Source organism: Microtus oregoni, unplaced genomic scaffold, assembly GCF_018167655.1.
Source record: "Microtus oregoni isolate MIOR12 unplaced genomic scaffold, Mior012 000005F_ref0000423, whole genome shotgun sequence".
Lineage (NCBI taxonomy): Eukaryota > Metazoa > Chordata > Mammalia > Rodentia > Cricetidae > Microtus > Microtus oregoni.
This window is the reverse complement of record NW_024543064.1, coordinates 37,623,687-37,643,940: the sequence shown is the minus strand read 5'-3', so window position 1 is coordinate 37,643,940 and position 20,254 is coordinate 37,623,687. Positions and strand designations below refer to the sequence as shown.

Sequence of the window (20,254 nt, the reverse complement as noted above, 5' to 3'; positions counted from 1 at the left end):
GTAAAGATGCTTCATTGCAGTAAATCTAATTTCAGCTAGGTTTGTTAAGGACTTGCTGGGTGTTAATGCCCCGTGTGGGTACTTGAGAAAGCCGAAGGCACTAACCAGACTCAGCAGTCATCAACAAGAACCCCAGTGTTTGTGTGAGAAGAGGAAAAGTGTCTACTTACTGTGCACCCTATGTATTGTCTCCTTCAGTTCTAATCCAAGCCCTGTGAGGGAGGTGGTGTGGCAGCCCCGTTTTAAACAGAGAATGGCAAGGAGGCCCAGGGGTAGTATAGAATCAATCCCAGGTTCCCTGGCACAAATGGTCACTTTTGTATATTAGTGTTCCAAGGAGAACAGTCCTTTATTTTTGATCTCGTGCTGGACTGTCTCTTGAAGCTGAGAGAACCTCCTTCTGACTGGGGGTGACAAAGGAGGGGTTTGAAAGGATGAGGGACCTGGAGCTAGAGAGGTGGCTCAGCAGTTAAGAATGCTTACTGCTCTTGCAGAGGACCTGTCTGTGGTTCCTGGAACCCACAGAGTTGCTTACCTGTAACTCCAGTTCCAGGGAAACCAACGCTTAAGTTCTTTATGACCTCTGTAGACTCCTGCACACACATGATGCAAATAAACACATGTGTGTTCATATACATGTAGGCTAAAGAAAAATTAAGAATGGGGTTTCTTAAGAATCCAACAGTCATAAAAGCGTCCTAAGGAGAACAGGAAAAACAGCATTAAATATAATTGGGAGACTGAAATTCCAGGAGCAGGATGTCAAACCTGCACACACGTGCACACACACACACACACACACACACACACACACACACACACACACTTTATAATGGGCCTATTTTCACCTAAGAATCAGAGGAGGAATTAAGGAAATTTTAAGCTGACCAAAGTGGAATGGGACATAAAATAATGTTCACGTTCTATTTCTTTTGTGTCAATATCAAAACTTGACTTTTTCCATTGAGCTAGAAATGGAAAACAGTGCTCCATGTAGCTCCACTGAGAGATCAGTCAGCTCCTCCTCTTCTTCCTCTCCTACGCATCACAGACAAATATCTGATGCAGTGCCTTACTCAGGGCAGGAACCCCTCAGCAGCATCTTTGAGGGCTGCCTGCATTAATCCCTGACTGTGGAAGCTCAGGTACAGTGAACTCTCCCATACTTGAGCCCCTGGGTGTCTAAGCTTAGGCACAGTGACTCCCCTCTCCCACCTGAACCCCTGGCTGTGGAAGCGCAGGCACAGTGAACCCCCCTCCCCATACCCAAACTCCTGGCTGTGGAAACTCAGGCATAGTAGCACTGCCCCCCCCCCCAGTACATGCCAAGGCATCAGCTGCACCCATGCTCCCTCTGCCTATTAGAAAGGACTTTCTGTTTGAGGTGGTTTAAAAGAAAATGGCCTCCAAAGGCAGTTCAATATTTGGAGATGTGGTCTTGTTGGAGAAAACGTGTCACTGTGGAGGTGGGCTTTGAGGTCACATATATGCATAAGCCATGCCCAAGAGACAGACCACTTCCTGTCACCTGCAAGTCAAGATGTAGGACTCTTAGCCCCTTCTCCAGCACCATGCCTGCTTGGGTACCATCATGTTGCACCATGATAATAATGGACTGAACCTCTGAAAATACAAGCCACCCCAATTAAATGTTATTCCTTTGTAAGAGGTGCTGTGGTCATGGTGTCTCTTCACAGCAAACCCTAGTTAAGACGTTGTTCAAGCTCTTACTGTCTCTGCCTTCTGAAGACTCCCTCTGGTCCAGATTAGTGTCTGCCCAGCAGTCATTCAATTGTTGGAAGATTGTGTGTCTTTGCTCGTCCCCATCTCCCGTCGATGCTAGCTCCTGCTCTGCAGGTGAAGCACTCAGAGCCTTTCAACTTGTCATATGTAGCCTCATACCCTGTCCTTCCTACTGTCCTCCAAACATACTTCAGAGGTTTGTCATTGCCTGTCTTTGAGGCATGGTGTCCAGGACTGAATGATGATGATGATGATGATAGTTAATGCGGATTGCTTCTTCTGCAACTGGCACTATTCCAAGGATTTTGCATTTATTGTTTCACTTAACCATGAGCACAATTGCACCATTATTTTCTCCTGACAGATAAAGAGACAGACACAGCAAACTCCCTCTAGCATACTGATAACTAGCGGGATAAGGCTGGGAAGGGTTCATCTCAAACCTCATTCTGGGGACCACATTTGTGACACAGCCAATATGTCCTTGACATTGGACTCTCCTTCACCTCAATCTTTACCTAAATCCATCCTCATGCATTTATTTGGCTGAGTTACAATCCCCCCCCATCTTTTTGTAGAGCCCTTTGAGAAGCCTATGGCAGAGGCAAGGCAAGAGTTATGCTCCTTCCTTAGGCAAGGAAATCAGGCCATAGAGGATGGAAATAACTCCTTGAAGGTCATAAGAACCACATGCTTCAGAGGCAGCCTGAGCAATGGCCAAGGCCAGACAGACCCTTACCTCCTAGAGACTCTCCTACCTTATATAACCTGAGTGATGTTTTTATGGAGGCTGAAAGGACACTTGGGCCCTTGGTGTAATCGGGTGTCTAACCCACAAGTACACACCGCCAAAACCAATTATTCAAATGAGCCTCCCAGCCAGGTTGCTCAGAAAAGGCCAGATGGCTAGATGCCTGTGGAGGCAGCTTCCGTCTCTGTCCTGCAAGCAGCCGAGTCACATTTCAAAGTTGGGTTGATAGCAAGTTGGTTTCAATAATTGATTCCAGAGTAAAAACAAGTCTCTGGGGCAGTAGATACCAAGAATTGGTGGCTTGGGATTCTAGAGGAGCAAAACAGTGGACTAAAGTTAGGACGCCATCACGTCTGGTCTTAGTTCCTCAACCGCTGCTCACCTAGCACTGGTTCTCCATGTAAGCTCAGAGGGCCCCTGAGCTGTTTAGCCTGGACTTGAGGCCTTTTCAGTATCATTGAGCATCTTCCCATGCTTTTCACCCACCAGCAACCTTATCCCTCCTGCATCTTCTTTTCCTTCTGCGCTTTCCCCAAGAGTGTACAGTTGCCCATTCTCGCTGAGAACTGGCCTTTGCTGGCACTCTGCTTCTGCTGAAGCAGCCTTCCCACTACTTGTGTCTCCTCTGTTTCTGTTTTCCCTCTGCCTTCCTCCCTCCTTTGGATCTACTCTCCCTCCCTTTCTTCCTTCCTTCCCTCCCTCTTTCTCACCCCTCTCTCCTTTTATTCCCTCTCCCTCTTTCTCACCCTTCTCTCCTTTATTCCCCCCTCTTTCTCACCCCTCTCTCTTATTCTACCCCTTCCTTCCCTCCTGTCTTCCTTCCTTCTTTCCTTCACCAAGTACGTACCTGATACCGTGCAGCAGAAATATGATGTAGGCTTGGCCCTATTCTGAACTCAGAGGTCACAGAGAAAAGCTTTCTATCTCCTTTGGGAATGTAGGAATGGGGGCAGTCAGGGAAGATGTCCTGTAGGATGTCCTGTATGAGGTGAGTCTTGAATGATGAGTCAAAGTTGGTCAGGGGAAGAAAATGGTAACGTATTCTGAAGGAATAATAGTGACCAGTGTTGATACAATACAAAGCTGCCAGACACTGTTGGCAGTGTCACAAGCATATCGATCACTGAAGTTAAAAGGATGATAGTTGATACATTCCTGCTCTTGGTCTCATCTTATGGCTTGATGTGTAAAAGGGATTCAGTAATAAAAAAGGCAGAGGTAAAAATATTAGCTCTATTGTTGATGAAGGCAGAGTTTGAAAGGCATGTTCTGCATCTGTGGCCCAAACTGACTTCTGTTTGATTTATCCCCAAATTCAACATCCCATCGGCCACAAAAAGAGGATAAAGTAAGCAGCTTCCAGAGAGCACACCATGTGACCAAGAGCAGACCAGAATGGAGCTTTTCTGCAGAGCTCCGTATTCACATCCCCAGACTTCCACAAACCAGCATGCTGAGGCCAAAGGGTAGAGCTCTGGCAGAACACTTGCCTACATGCCCAGAATATGTACCTAGAACCACAGAAAACAAAATAAACGTGAGGCATAAATAAAAAAAAAAAAACAAAGCTCAACACATTCCTGAGTAGTCTAGGCCCAACAGAGTTGGTCAGTCAGAAAATTCTATCCCTACCCATAGGAAGGAGTAGCAAGGGTGGGGGGGTATACTACCCAAGGACTACCTTAAACCAAGAAGGTAGACCCTCATGCCCTTGTCACATGGCAGAGACGGAAGCTGACACACACAGAGAAATTAAGTTTCCTGCTCATAGCCCTGGTGTTTGCTAGAGATCAAGGAACCAAACTCAGCGTGCTTCCTAGGGGCCAACAACCCTGATCCCTGCTTCTGGAGCCAGGTTGTGGAGGACCCTAAATGCTGGGCCGTGAACACTGCTAACAGGTGTGTAACACATACTTCCAACTAGGCAGTGCCCTCAGCATCTCGCACAGACAATCTCATCTGGTCTTCACGGCAACCCTCTGAGAGTGGAAAAAATCCTCACTTTTCTGCCCAGAAAAAGTCTAGTCACAAAATTACTAGACAGATAAGCATATATTTTTCTATGCAACATGGCTCCTATGTCCATATTTGAACTTGGGGCCCTTAGAACAAGTGAGGGACTTGCCAGTTTCCACATGGGAAGGATATGAAGGACTTCTCCCTCCCTGTCTTTCTTCTGCCCCCTACCACCTAAGAAGTTACAATAGTCAATTCCTAGCTTCAAGGCCAGTGAGTTCCCTTAAAAAATTGTACCCTTGGGCTTTTCAAAAAAGAGTAAACCTTTTATCAATGTTGTTATGGAGAGAAAAAGTATCCCCCTTGATTCTGAAATGAACTTTCAATCTTACTATTCCACAGCCATGACCTTGGCAAATCCCTTCTTTACTCTTGGTCCCGCCCTCCCTTTCTCTGAGTGTCTGGATAGGATTTGATAGAATTTTGAGTTCTTCTAGGTGGTGCCTAGATCTGGGGAGTGTTAAGTTGCAAATGGGGAAGCTTCTAGAGCCCAATATGTTCAACTTCCAAGCAGGAGACTGGACAGAGGGAGAGGAGACCCCCTGAAGCCAAGCTGTGCATGGGAGAGAGGAGTCATGTTCTTGCACGAGCTTTTCCTGAGGAGATGGAAAGAATCCATTCCACCAATTAGGCACCAAGGGCCAATCGATACAATTACACCAAGGTTGGACTTAGCCATTCAAACAGCAAAACCACCAAGAAGTTTCACCCAATCATGGATAATGACTTCCCCATCATCGTGTAGACAGGATCTTCTATTTGGGTAAACTTCCACACTCTGTAGTCGAACACCTCCTGAGACCAGGAGATCACATGCAGTAGGAGAAGAACTACATATAACTGCCAGAGCTGTTCAGGAAGGACTGGCTGAAATCTCAGGTGAGGCTCTAATGACCTCTTTCTATGAGGGAACACCAACAGGTCCAGTATTGAGCGTCTCTTGCCAGCAGTCACAACCACTCTGATGAAGATAGTAATGCTGTTATTCTTGGAGGATAGCATTCTGCAATGGCCTTCAGCAAAACTTTTCCTTGTCTGCTAGGAATAAGTGGTAGGAGAGAGAGCCCCTGAAAGCCTGGGGTAGGAGAGAATTCCTTTTACAGATCTGAGCAGCCCATTCTCCCAAATCACTTTGACAAAAAAGATCACTGTTAAGGAATGAAAGCCTTGCTTCAATTCAGGCAAAAAGCCAGAGTTCTGGTTTTGCTATGAACCAGTGGAGAGTGAGGACTATATATCTTGTACACTGCACAAAGGTTTCTGTCCATGAGATTGAAACTCTACTTCCAGCTCAGGGTCTTACTAGGGTGTCATTATTTCTGTGTGTTACCCACCTAGAAGTGACTTCAATTTATACATTGCCAGCCTTGAAGGGAGCACCTTTCACTAATTCATATACAGACACCTTCACATTATTAGTCTCTTATTTAAAACTCACTTTCCCCATTTAAAAACAAGATGGTTAGGGAATAAAAAATAAAGAGGACATAATGTTGAAGGGGTAGGCAGGGGTGGACTGGGGAGAAGCTAGGAAGAGAAGTAGGGTGAAGATGAACAAAATACGGTGTATGAAAACAACAAAGAATTTTAAAAAATTCATTTAAAATAGGATTGTTAAGTGAGCATCATCCTCTAACCCAAGGGACAGTCTTTTAGGACCTTTCCTGAGTCCCAAGACTACTTCAGAGTAGTCAAATGAAGCCTGAGAACTTAGACTTGGAGTTGGTGGGCTTGGTGTAAGTCCAACCTCTGTCACCTGCCACCACAGACAAACCCCTTAGCCATCCGAGCATCTATTTATGAGATTATCTGAGCATCAGTTGTATGGAGACCCTGCCAGCACAGAGGGCTCAGTGGGAGAGAAATACATCCAATATCTCTTTCTCCGGCTTTGGAAGGTGTTTTTAGCAAACACATGAATTTGTGCAGTTATGAAGCTTCTTAGTGAAAGGCCTAGCACTCAAACCTTCATCTTTCTAATTTTGAAAGCCATGTTCTTATCCATCTTTCTCTGTCTTAACCATTGTCTTAGTTCAGGTTTCTAGGGCTGCATTGAAAAACCTTGACAAAAAAAAAATAAGCAAGTTGAAGAGGAAATGGTTTGTCAAACTTGCATTTCAATAGTACTGTTAATCATCAAAAGAAGTCAGGACAGAAACTCAAACAGGGCAGGAACTGGAGGTAGGAACAGATGCAGAGGTCTTAGACAAGGGCTGCTTACTGGATTGCTTCCCATTGCTTGCTTAGCCTGCTTTCTTATAGAGCCCTGGACCATCAGCCCAGGGCTGGTACCACGCACATGGTCTGGGCCCTCCCCCATTAATCACTAATTAAGAACGTGCCCCACAGGCTTGCCTACAGCCTGATCTTCTGGAGGCATTTTTAAAATGAGGTTCCCATCTCTCAAATGTCTTTATAATGTGTCAAGTTGACATATCCAGGACAACCACCCTGATCATAGTGTCTCGTGATAATGGTGATCTATAAAGAGATGGGAGGAAAACGCTGTAATACCCTGGTGTGATGAGGAGTGAATAGGTTATGAGTATTCTTATTTGGCATAAAGGACACTGCATTTATCTGTAGCACAGCGGAGCACAGCCCACTTACTAAGCACTTTGCAGGGGCTGTTGATGACAGATTGTCTGGCATTCTGACACTGACCAATCAATAGAGCTAGGAGGTGCCTCAGGCCAAGGGCAATTGAATTCCAACCTTTTGTGGCATTAAATAAAGCAATATTTATTTTTGCTTTTGGTGCAAATATACTTAATCCAATCCAGCTCATTGGTAATGCTGAAAAAGTGCTGTATTGAGGGGACAATTGCATGCACGCCCCATACATCTCTGCCTGTCAACGTCAAGGCTTCCAAGAGTATGCACCCAGTATTCTGATCTGGAGCGGCTACACTGACTTTTTCACTGTCTTAGAATAAATGAAATGGAAATCTTACAGAGGAGCATTCAAATCGTTGCTCCCACTCTGGCTGCCATTATTGCAACAAGGAGGAGGTACTGTATCCGTCTTTCTCTTGGGTCACCAATTAGCTCCCAAATAATAACATAGAATCTTACTATTAGTTATGAATGCTTGTTCCACTAGCTCTTATAACTTATTTTAACCTATTTCTCTTCATCTACGCTTTGCCTCTGGGCCTTTTACCTTTCTTTCCATCCAAATATCCTACTTTCCTGCTTCTTGTGTCTGTCTGATTGGCTGGAGGCTGCCTGCCTGCCTGGCTCTGGCATCTCCCTTTTCCTCCCTTGTTCTCCTCCCCCCTTCTTCTCTCCTAGATTCCTCCTTAGATTTCTCCTCCTATTTACTCTCTCTACCCACCAGATCCACCTTGCCTAGTTTTTTTTATTAGATTTTTATTTATCAGCTTTTTATTAGATCAATCAGGTGTCATAGGCAGGCAAAGCAACACATCTTTACAACATTAAACAAATACAGCATAAATAAATGTAACCCATCTTTACATACTTAAACAAATATTCTGCTACTTAAGCAAATACAACACATCTATAAACAGTTAAAGTAATATTCCGCAACAAGGCACAGTGCCCTTCCCAAGATGGAACTGTTTATTTGCTACTTGCATAACAATCATAGATCACCATATCAGGAGACATTGTGATCAGGGTTGTTGTTCTGAATATGTCAACTTGACACATTATAAAATCATTTGAGAGAAGGGAACCTCATTTTTAAAACGCCTCCATAAGATCAGGCTGTTTCTGCCATTGGGCAAGGAAGGAAGTGAGCAGGACAGGAAGAGACAGATGTGAAGCATAATGTCCCTTTCAGAGATTATGTGGTGTCACATAAACAGTGGGACCTCGAAGCCTGGCTGTGGGTCATGGTTGCAGCAATAAGACCTACTTTGAATCCAACCTCATATTGTAGTCATCAAGTGACCTTCTCAAGATCAAACCCTTCTTGGATTTTATTTCCTTGTTTATAAACAAGGACCAGTCCCTCCTTCCTTGATAACTGGGGGTATGTTCACTATTTAACAGATAGGTGTATTTTCAAACTATGGTCAATTTATCACTTCACAAGAAGGATCTGGACTGATAAATGTGTTGCTAGGTGATTTTCCAGGGTGCAAGTGTTCTCAAGTGTACTCATACAAACAAAGGCAACTGTGAAATACCTGGTGATAGAATCTATAGATTTATCACATGGTCCATCACTGACTGAAGCACTGTTATATTGCTCATAACTACATGTAAGTCATTTCCTAGACCTGTTTATAGACATTCAGAGCATTGGTTCGTGCACTTATGAATCTTTTCATTCATTCAATACATATATTGAAACTTCTTGACAATATAGTAGGTTATGTTGGATTGGGGAGTGAAGTCATTCCAAGGACGTAGACATTGCCATGTTCTTCTACAGCTTACAATTTGGAAGAAAAAACAAAGAGATACTCAGTAGTGCTTCTAACTCAGCAGGAAGAAATGATGTAGCATGTAGTCACTGACCTCCATATATTTTCCTTTCTATTTTATTCCAGCAGTACCAGAAATAGCCTCTATATCAGAACATAGCTCTTAATTTTGAACCCATGAAGGAAGTTAATGTTAAAAAACAAAGCAGAACAGAATACCAGAGAGACCCAGATTTTCATCCCATGACTCTAAATTGGCACTTGGAGGAATGAGGAGTTGAGAAGTCATCTTCTCCCTTGCCCTATCTTCAGGCACTGGTTTCCTGGACCAGAAAAGAGTCTGCAGCACTATCCCTGTTCTTATAGCCAGCTCGGACACAGCAGAACATACCAGGAGTCAGTTAGAAATGACGTACTTCCTAGCTTTGCACGGTCACACTTTCTACCTGCAATACTATCCTGTGCTCTGACTCACATTTTTGAGTTCTACGAAAGTCTTCAATCTTGAAAAATTCATAGACTAGTGTTAAGACGGTGCTACTCATCTGCAATTTAAAAAATTGTGTCAACCAGCAAGATGTCTCTGAGCATAAAGGTGCACTGAAACCTGAAAACTTAAGTTCAACCCCCAGAACACATGTAAAAGTGGAGAGAGAAAACCAGCTCCACAAAGTTGTCCTCTGACTTCCACATTCATGCTCTAATACACGTACTTCACACACACATACACACTCACACATACACACACACTCACACACACACACACAAATAAATATGAATTCTAAAAAGAAATTTACATTTAAACAAATAAATGAAAATAAAAGAACCACATAATACCAACCTGATTCCAACAATAGAAATCACCTAATTTGAATAAACTTTCCTGGAAATAATTACTTTCTTCAACGTCCCTGCTAAAGCTCAGTTATTGACACTTTAGAATCATGATATAGAAGAGACATCCATGAGTGAAGTATAACATGCTTAGTTTACAAAGAACACAGAGCTCGGAGGGGGAAAGTGACTTTACAAAGGTAATAGAGACAATAGAGGTGGGTCTGGTACCTTGTTGTCTAGCCAGGTCTCGTGGATTTTTAACAAAATGTTTTGCTCTGGAAACATGCAACTACCAGGAGACTGATCGTCACTCAAAGAATTCTTCGAAAGTTAGTCCAAGAAGCACCCATGCAGGTCCAACTCCCTGAAGAGGACTACTGGGGTCACTAGGGATCACGTGCTCTGGCTTCTAAGGCACACTAGGATCCTTGAAAACCACTAGGATCCTGAAGTTGCCTTTGTGTCACCAGTGACTCTACTTTCTTTAACAGTATTCGTCATGGAGTGTAACTGTCAAGATCTCCTAGCTCTAATGTTCCTCTTCCAGGTCTTTCTAATGATTTGTTTCTTGTTTTAATTTATGTGGATGTGTCTGTACACATGTATACCATGTGTGTAGGTTTCACTGACATCAGAAGAGAGTGGTGGAGTCCCTGGAGCTATCTCTCCAGCCCCTTTATTCAGTTTTGAATTTAACTTTTTTGAATCAGAGAGACATTCTGGAAGCAGCACAACTGAAAGGGAGAACCATGAGGCTCAGGACCAGGATTCCACTCTAGGCCCTGTAGAGTATTAGTGTGTGGCCTTAGTGGAGTAGCTGCCTTCTGTGGCTCTTAGTACTATTTCTTGGGAAACAGAGCCCACTTACATTGACTGGATTCAAAAGAGGTATATAATACAAGATTAGAAATGTCTATTTAATAATAATTAAATTATATTATTTTAAATTATATTATTCCTCAGTGTTTACCACAATGCAGGCTCCTTGTCAGGTACAAAAACACAAGCAATTAATGATCTAATAGAATAGAGTCAACACAGAATGTGATATCATTCTGCTTGGAAAGCAATGTGGCTATAGGGGCAAAAGTAAAACAGCTACCCCTACATTTATAGGAAGTGTAAATCTCTCCCATACCGCTTGAAGGAGGTGACATTTAATTTTAGCTCATTTCAGTGATGCTACAATCATCACCATGGCCACTGTCAACCCCGGCCATCATTTCTTCAAGTTCGCTCTGTTCTGAGAGTTCTACTTGGGAATTTACACACAGTAGTTCATAGACACAATCCAGAAGGTCAGGGCTCTTATCCTCATTATACATGTGGTAAAAGAGTTGCTCAAAGAGATATTTAAAGAATAAATTTTACAAAGGTCATAACCTCTTGAACAAGAAAACAAGACAGTCAGTTCTGTGGGGAGACTCATTCTGGGGCCAAGACAATGGACTGGACAGTGACACAAAGATTATTTGGAGTGTGAGCAAACACAATGATTTTGGAAGTTTTTCTGTAGCCCAGCCTATCTTGGAGAGAGTGTGTGCTGTATGAAGACATGGGGGTACCTGGGGAAAGTGCCTCTACTTAAGTCCAAACAGAACTTTGAACAAATATGGAGGAACAATGATGGAGGAAGGTCATTGGTTAAGTAATAAAGAAACTGCTTGGTCTTATAGGTTAAAACATAGGTGGGAGGAGTAAACAGAACAGAATGCTGGGAGGAAGAGGAAGTGAGCTCAGAGGCCATGCTCCCCTCTCCCGGGCAGATGCATGAAGCTCAGACCCAGGATGGACGTAGGCTAGAATCTTTCCCGGTAAGACTGATGCTACACAGATTATTAGAGATGGGTTGATCGGGATATGAGTATTAGCCTGTAAGGGCTAGAGTTAATGGGCCAAGCAGTGTTTAAAAGAATACAGTGTCCGTGTAATTATTTCGAGGCATAAGCTAGCAGGCAGCCAGGGTGCTGGGGACGCAGCCCCGCCACTCTTATTACAACAGAACAAGAGAAGGGCGAGGCAGAGAACAAAGGTCATAATTCCACTTGCCCTGGTGGCATAACTAATGGAGGGTATAGAGAAGGTAGTCTAGGTAGGTACCGTTTTCCAGGGGACACCGGAACAAGGACTGACATAAGCAGGCGAGTGACATAAGCAGTCACTCAGGTCCCCAGAGAAGAAGGATCTGGGCAGAAGAGCTTGGCACTGTCCTTTAGGAAGGAAATGCCTGCTATGTTGGAAGAATATGAAAGGGACAGTAGCTGCTACAAAACAAGCAAGAGGAATGGTGGAAGCAGTGGAGACCAAAAAGGCTAATGAGGTAGATGGCGTGGGGCTTCATAGCCAGTTGTAAAGATTGAAGCTTTTATACTCAAGGCAACAAAGAGCCATAGCAGCAGAGGAGGATATGACTTACATATGAAGAAGATCACCTTGGCCATTGTGTGAAAGATTGGAGTGAAAAGAGACAAGGATGGAAACAAGAATACCACCAAGCTCAAGTGGCATCAGTAGAAGTGAGGAAAACTGTGTGTATGTTTTGGAGACAATAGAGTAGCAATAGGTATGAAACACAAAGGAATAACAGGGACACTCAGGGTCATCAGTGGTTCTGGCCTGAGCATGTCTTTCACCTGCACTCTGTGTTCTGACTGTGTCTGTAGTATCAAAGTGGGATGGAGTCACAGGAGTAGTTTTGAACCTCTTTGTAATTCAGTGTCTTCTTCTCTCATTTTGGAATCATAATAATAGTGATCTTAAGATATTAATAACACTAGATTAATAAATTCTAGTAGATTGCTTAGAACTCCATCTAAATAGCAATAAGTGACTTTCTCCCTTCTAATTGCATTGGGTATTTGGGAAGCTCAGCTCATCCCATCCATACTGACTCTCAGTTTGGCCTTTGCCTAGATGCTCCCTGATGGGCTTTGATCTGAATCGTCACTGGCTGGATCCCTCTCCATGGGCGCATCCCACCCTGCATGGAGTGAAGCAACTCATCATCAAGATGTACAATGATCCAGTGAGTAGCAGGGTGTGCTGGGCAACTGCTGGCTGATGGCTGGACCTAGGAATGGAAAGTTGTATGGGGAAGACCTCCGGCAGATTTAAATTGGGGTTACATGAGCAAAATCTGGAAGATACTAACCACACATGTGTCTAAATTTTATAGGCCCAGTGTCTTCTCCCAGACCTTTCTTTTCCCCACCTCTTATAAATATTGGCTCAGTTGTGGTAGTTTAATAGAAGGAAATACATTGCAGTACATTTGTCACGGCTCCTTGATGATAAGCCAAAGAATCAACTTGATTTAGTACAAGAAAAGATGGAGAATCTCATGCTATCCCATGATATACTTGAAGAGTGTAGGTTGGCCTACTCCACACGTAAGGAACATGGATGCCATGTGTCCCATCTGGTGACTCGCACTTCTTCTACCCTGACTTGCTCTCATTTTCCAGTTCCAGAAACACTGGAGCTGGCTTAGTTTGGAGGATATGTACATCTCTGGGCAATGGGGTGACCCAAGAAACAAGACTGTGTAAAGATGGCACAGTCTTGGGGCCCATGTGGTTGGATTTGGGACTCTGGCGGTGGAGAAGAGGGCCTAACACTCTGGAAGAAAGAAGGGAACCATACAGACAGATCTGCACTATGTTTGCTCGGAGGAGCAAGCTGGTGCAGTAGAAATCAGCGGAGATGACGGGGATTTGTGTTGTAGAGAAGGAGACAGATGAGAGTCATTCCTCTGAAGAGCTATCAGCAAGAGGGCATAGCAGACCTTTGAGCTTGGGAGTGATGGCATGGGTGGGCAGAGGTAGGGTCACAGGAAGTAGAACTTTGCAGCAAGCTCCAGCTGCCTCGGGATGGAGTGTGTGGCCTAGGAGTTTTCCCTTACCGGAAGTGTTCAAGGTGACGTGAAAGCACACTGTCAAGAATGCTGCATAGAGGGGACTCAACTGTTTGAATGACATTCTAGTAAAATTACACACAAGTCCTTCCCAGCTGGGATGGTCGTAATTTTGATGGCCTCTTAAGTGCATATCAAGTGACAGATGGTGGTCGCTAAGGCAGATTTCCACAGTTGGGGTATTTCAGAGGTGCACCAACGTTACCTGTTCTGCTTACTCTGCTGAAGGCGCCAATAACAATGGAACTAATTAGAGAGCAACATAAAACTGTGCTGAAAGACAGATGCATGCATTAGAGCAAAGACCAGTGACCTTGATTTTGAAACTGTCATTTTATTTAAAAATTGGTTTGCTGTGTGTGTGTGCATGCATGTGTGTGTGTGCGCATACATGTGCATGTGCGTGTGTGTGTGTGTGTACGTACATTTTCCACAGCATTCATATGGTGATCAGAGGGCATGTGGTAACTCATTCTCTCCTTCCCTATTTGGGTGTTCGATAAACCAAGTCAGGTCATCAGGCTTGGGAACAAGTGCCTTTATCCACTGAGCCATCTCACTGGCTCAGAAGCCATTTCTTGATTATCAGTGTGAATTCTTCTTTCCTGGGTTCTTTCATAGACCATCTTTTTTTTTTAAACTTTTTTTTTTTAACTTTTTTTCTTTTTTTTTTATTGAGGAAAGAAGAAAAAAAAACATAAACAAAAAACAAGTTTCCACCTCCTCCCAGCCTCCCATTTCCCTCCCCCTCCTCCCACCCTTCTCCCCCTCCCCCCACTCCTCTCCCCATCCCTCTCCAGTCCACAGAGCAGTCCGGGTTCCCTGCCCTGTGGTAAGTTCTGGGTCCTCCCCCCTCCGTCCATATCTAGGAAGGTGAACATCCAAATTGGCTAGGCTCCCACAAAGCCAGCACATTAAGTAGGATCAAAACCCCGTGCCATTGTCCTTGGTGTCTCATCAGCCCTCATTGTTCGCCATGTTCAGAGAGTCCGGTTTTATCCCATGCTTTTTCGGTCACAGTCCAGCTGGCCTTGGTGAGCTCCCCGTAGATCAGCTCCACTGTCTCAGTGGGTGGGTGCACGCCTCGTGGTCCCGACTTCTTTGCTCATGTTCTCCCTCCTTCTGCTCCTCATTGGGACCTTGGGAGCTCAGTCCAGTGCTCCTGTGTGGGTCTCTGTCTCTATCTCTATCCATCACCAGATGAAGATTCTATGATGATATGCAAGATATTCGTCAGTATTGCTCTAGGGTAGGGTCATTTCAGGTTCCCAATCCTCAGCTGCCCAAGGAACTAACTGGGAACCTCATCTTGGGCACTTGGGAGCCCCTCTAGGGTCAAGTCTCTTGCCCACCCTAAAGTGGCTCCCTTAACTAAGAATTGTGGTTCCGTGCTCCCCTATCCACCTTTCCTTTATCCCAATTCTCCTGTTTCCCCAGGTCCCCCCTTCTTCCCTTCTACCTTTTCTCTCCCCATCTCCCCTTACCCCCATCCCACCCCACCCCCAAGATCCCATTTTCTCCCCGGCAATTTGGTCTACTTCCTTTAGCCAAGAGGATAACTATATGTTTTTCCTTGGGTTCACCTTCTTACTTAGCTTCTTTAGGTTCACCTATTGTAGACTCCGTGGCCCTTATTTATGGCTAGAAACCAATTATGAGTGAGTACATCCCATATTCATCTTTTTGGGTCTGGGACACCTCACTCAGGATAGTGTTTCTATTTCCATCCATTTGCATGCAAAATTCGAGAAGTCATTGTTTTTTACCTCAGCGTAGTACTCTAGCGTGTATATATTCCATACTTTCTTCATCCATTCTTCCATTGAAGGGCATCTAGGTTGTTTCCAGGTTCTGGCTATTACAAATAATACTGCTATGAACATAGTTGAACAAATGCTTTTGTCATATGATAGAGCATCTCTTGGGTATATTCCCAAGAGTGGTATTGCTGGGTCCAGGGGTAAGTTGATCCCGAATTTCCTGAGAAACCGAAACACTGACTTCCACAGTGGTTGCACAAGATTGCATTCCCACCAGCAATGGATGAGGGTACCCGTTCCTCCACAGTCTCTCCAGCAAAGGTTATCCTTGGTGTTTTTGACTTTAGCCATTCTGACAGGTGTAAGATGATATCTCAAAGTTGTTTTGATTTGCATTTCCCTGATTGCTAAGGAAGTTGAGCATGACCTTAAGTGTCTTTTAGCCATTTGAACTTCTTCTGTTGAGAATTCTCTGTTCAATTCAGTGCCCCATTTTTAATTGGGTTAATTAGCATTTTAAAGTCTAGTTTCTTGAGCTGTTTATCAGCTGTATAAGTTCTTTGGTGGAGTTTTGGGGGTCGCTTATGTACACTATCATATCATCTGCAAATAACGAAAGTTTAACTTCTTCCTTTCCAATTCGAATCCCCTTGATCCCATTATGTTGTCTTATTGCTATTGCTAGAACTTCAAGCACTATATTGAAGAGGTATGGCGAGAGTGGACAGCCTTGTCGTGTTCCTGAGTTAAGTGGGATGGCTTTGAGTTTCTCTCCGTTTAATTTGATGTTAGCTGTCAGCTTGCTGTATATAGCTTTTATTATATTTAGGTATGACCCTTGTATCCCTAATCTCTCCAAGACTTTTAACATAAATGGATGTTGAATTTTGTCAAATGCTTTTTCAGCATCTAATGAAATGATCATATGGTTTTTTTTCTTTCAGTTTATTTATATGCTGGATTACATTGATAGATTTTCGTATGTTGAACCAGCCCTGCATCTCAGGAATGAAGCCTACTTGATCATAATGGATAATTTTTCGGATGTGTTCTTGGATTCGATTTGCCAGTATTTTGTTGAGGATTTTTGCGTCGATATTCATGAGCGAGATTGGGCTGTAGTTCTCTTTCCTGGTTGAGTCTTCGTGTGGTTTTGGTATCAGAGTAACTGTAGCTTCATGAAAGGAATTTGGTAATGACCCTTCTGTTTCTATATTGTGGAATACATTAAGGAGTATAGGTATTAGGTCTTCTTGGAAGTTCTGGTAGAATTCTGCATTGAAACCATCTGGTCATAGACCATCTTTTGTCAGGGCTTTTGTCACTACACCTTTAGTACGTGACTTCCTTCTCCAGCTCATCCTTGGCACAGTTGAAAGTCAACTGTGTGCATCCAACCCATGTATTACTCCAGGCTGTCCTGTCACTGAACCTTTCATAGAGTAGAGCTGTATGGTATTTTCTCAGGCAGCACCTGTAGTCTGCAGACTTCTCCCCCTGTCCCCGAGCCTCTCTTGTCTTCCTATTGGTTCTTGTCTTCTTAGTAGGGTATCACGCCTTCTCTTGCTGCTGCCTCCTTCTCAGGTAGAATAGCTGGACTGTTAATTTTCCTGATCTGGCTAGTAAAAAACGCTTGACAACTGCTTGTTGGTCTGGATTGGGCTGAACATGACACACTCTACTGTGCCAAGTACAATATTGATGGTAGATGCAAAAATTGTCATTCATAGAAAGGAGGGCATAATAAGGCATGGAAGACAAGATTCTCGGTCAGCATATGCAGCAAAGTGGGATCGCTAAAGAAAGATAAATCCAAAGAATAGAGCTGGTGGGGGAGGAAGTGGATGGGAGAGGGACTAGCTTAGTCAATGCTCTAATGCTCTGAAGAGACACTATAACCGTGGAAATTCTTCTTTAAAAGGCATTTAATTGGTGTTCGTTTACAGTTACAGAGATTTGGTCCATTTTCATCATGGCAGGAAGCATGGTGACACACAGGCAGACACAGTGCTGTAGAAGTAAGACTTCCATATTTGGATCTTCAGGCAACAGGAAGAGAGAGTCACTGGGGCTGGCTTGCGCTTCTGAAACCTCAAAGCCTACCCCAGTAACACACTTCCTCTAACAAGGCCACACCTTCTAATCCTTTCAAATAGTGTTACTCCCTAAGCATTTAAACATATGAATAGGGGCATTCCCATTTAAACCACCACAGAGACCCAAGGAAAGCAACTCAGTGGCCGAAGAGGAAGAGATTAAGCTTGTCAGAGCCGTCATCAATCAGAAGCTATCAACTTGCTCACAAGTGACTAGATATTCATTTGTGTTTCAAAACATTAACTTATGCAAAACTGAACTGTGGAGATATTAGGGCAGTTCTGATGACACATACTGATGTATCATTGGCTGTTCTGCTGTCAGTAAGCACGCTTGGCTGCTAAGACAACAGTATATGCTAATTTCTTCCCAGAAGTCCACAGCTTTCTGCCCTAAACCAAGGCTTTATAAGAAGTCAAGCTGACTCCAACTAGGATCCCCAACTTCACACTTTCCTCTTCATTTCCTTTATCCCCACAGCTTTTGATAGCATGCATTTATTCTCTCAAAGCCTCCTTGAGTCTGAAATGTGGAAACAGTGTAGCTATTCTGTTCTCAGGGGCTCAGAAAGTGCCGGGCAGGGTATCCATTTAGGCTGCGAGGACATCTGCTCTTTGACTCTGTTCTTTTCTTCCATCTTTCCACAAATATTTATACACCACATTTCTATGTTCTTGGCGTTGTAGTTCTGATAGACAGAAAACTCAAAATTTTGCAGTGTAGTAGGGAAATAGACATTAAACAAGTAACTGCTGGGAGAACATATTTCAAACTTGTAGGAGTTCTTTAACACCAACAGCAAAGCATTAGCCAAGTGGAGGAGAAGCAGAATGGTACTAAGCCTTGGCCTTGCTGGGGCAGTTTCACCTTATACCTGTTGTTCTAGAGGGTACTCCTTAAAATATCCTGATTCAGAAGCCAGGTGGTAGTGGTACAGGCCTTTAATCCCAGCACTCGGGAGGCAGAGGCAGGTGGATCTCTGTGAGTTCGAGGCCAGCCTGGTCTACAAGAGCTAGTTCCAGGACAGGCTCCAAAACCACAGAGAAACCCTGTCTTGAAAAACAAAACAAAACCTGATTTGGATGGCAAATTATGCCTTCTGTCTTGTTAAAAGCCTAACGAAGGTACCTAGTACAGTACTAGTGTGGCACCTTGTACAGCCCTGATATGTGGCAGATTCAGATTCACCGTTTGAACAAGATCTACAGGCATCTTTGTTTCCAGTTGCCAACATTGCAGAACTCAGAGTTATATGCCCTGATACCACGAAATGTATTTCTACTCCGTATATATACATAGAATTGCTTGGTTCCAAGCTGCTGAGCTATACAAACTGTCAGAAAGCTCCTGTTTTCTTCTTTTCTCCTCTCCCATACCCTTCCTTCTCCTTCTGCCCCTCCCCACTTCCTTCTTTCCTTCCTTCCTTTCTCTTCTGGCACAGCCTTGCTATGTAGTTCAGGTTGGTCTCAAACTTAAAATCCTCCTGTCCCAACCTCCTGAGAGATGGGACCCATAGGTATATGAACTCTACCCAGCCAGACTTGGATCTAAGCCACCCCGAGTCTGTTCACCGTGAGTCTGTACAGAGAACCAGCAGAACCACCTGAGATCCGAGTACCATTCCCACTCCACTGCTGTGTGGATGGCTGTCCTTTGTCTGACGTCCCTGCTGGGGCAGATGCTCCAGTGCAGCTCCTTGGGACAGCTGCACAGACTGTCATTCTGAGTACTTTTTATGGAGTGAGACAGAGGGGGTGAGAGCCTAGCCTGGGAGTCAACCCTAGGCTGATGCAGGAAAGACATCCAGGGAAAAGAGATCTTCCTAGGGAGAAAATGCCCGTGCCTGCGTCTGCCTGGATTGGGAGGCAGACTCAGTAGACTGAACTGGGGGTAGACAGAAGGACAAAGGGACAGCTGTAACGTGATGTAGGGACCAATGTGGGCTTAATTTTCATGGGGTTTAAGCAGGCGAGTTTAAGCAGGACAAAGTTTGTGTTTTAGAAGAACCCCTCTGGTGAGGATGTCTTTTGAGGTGTCCAGTCTAGGAGTTGGGAGAATGACCAGTTAGTCTGCCGCTGTTAGAAGGGGGGAAGATAGGAGGGATAGATGAGAGCTATTAAGGTGGAAACATTAGAATTGCTGATTGTGGTCAATGGGAGAGGAAGGAGTCTGCGGGATGCTCATGATTTGGCTTGGGCCACACTGTGGATATGCTACCCTTCCTGAGAATTCCAGGGAAGTTAAGAGACATGAGAGATAACAGGCGACACAGGACATTAGATGTGATCTGTTTTACGTTAAGTAGGAATAAAATGTGCAATCTGCACTTTTAGTCACTGGAAGGAGCTATTCCATGTCCTTCTCAGTGGACAATGACAGCCTACTGGCCTCGCGTTAGTGGTGGCATTTGCTTCAAAGGCTGCCTTCCTCGCCCCAGGCTCCCTAAACCCTTCACTCCAATGAGAACGTTTGATATTAAATTATGCTCTTGAAAAAGGTGTGTTTAACCCAGAGGACTGCACTGAGCTGAGACACAAAGTGTTTCTTGTTCCGCTTCCCTGATGGCTCCCTCTGCACAGGGTGACTCTTGTTTACCAGCTGTGATCGATTGTTCCCTGAGGGCAGAGTCTGGCTAATTTTTCAGAGTCCCTGGTGCTCAGCAGAGCTCTGACTGTGAGCCTGTGAGCGAGCAGGTGCTCAGAAAAATGTTGAGCAAGTGACAGACTAAGCCTAGGTCCCC

The 20,254-nt window shown here is 44.2% G+C and overlaps 1 protein-coding gene across 1 annotated transcript in view; it reads left to right on the top strand.

Annotated features, from left to right (window-relative positions):
- The window catches only part of Agbl4 (AGBL carboxypeptidase 4), a 1,095,236-nt gene that overhangs the window by 988,836 nt on the left and 86,146 nt on the right, over nt 1-20,254 (top strand). The window contains exon 9 of the mRNA XM_041652936.1: nt 12,658-12,769. Within this exon, the coding sequence (XP_041508870.1) occupies nt 12,658-12,769 (112 nt within the window). The remainder of the gene's footprint in view (nt 1-12,657; nt 12,770-20,254) is intronic.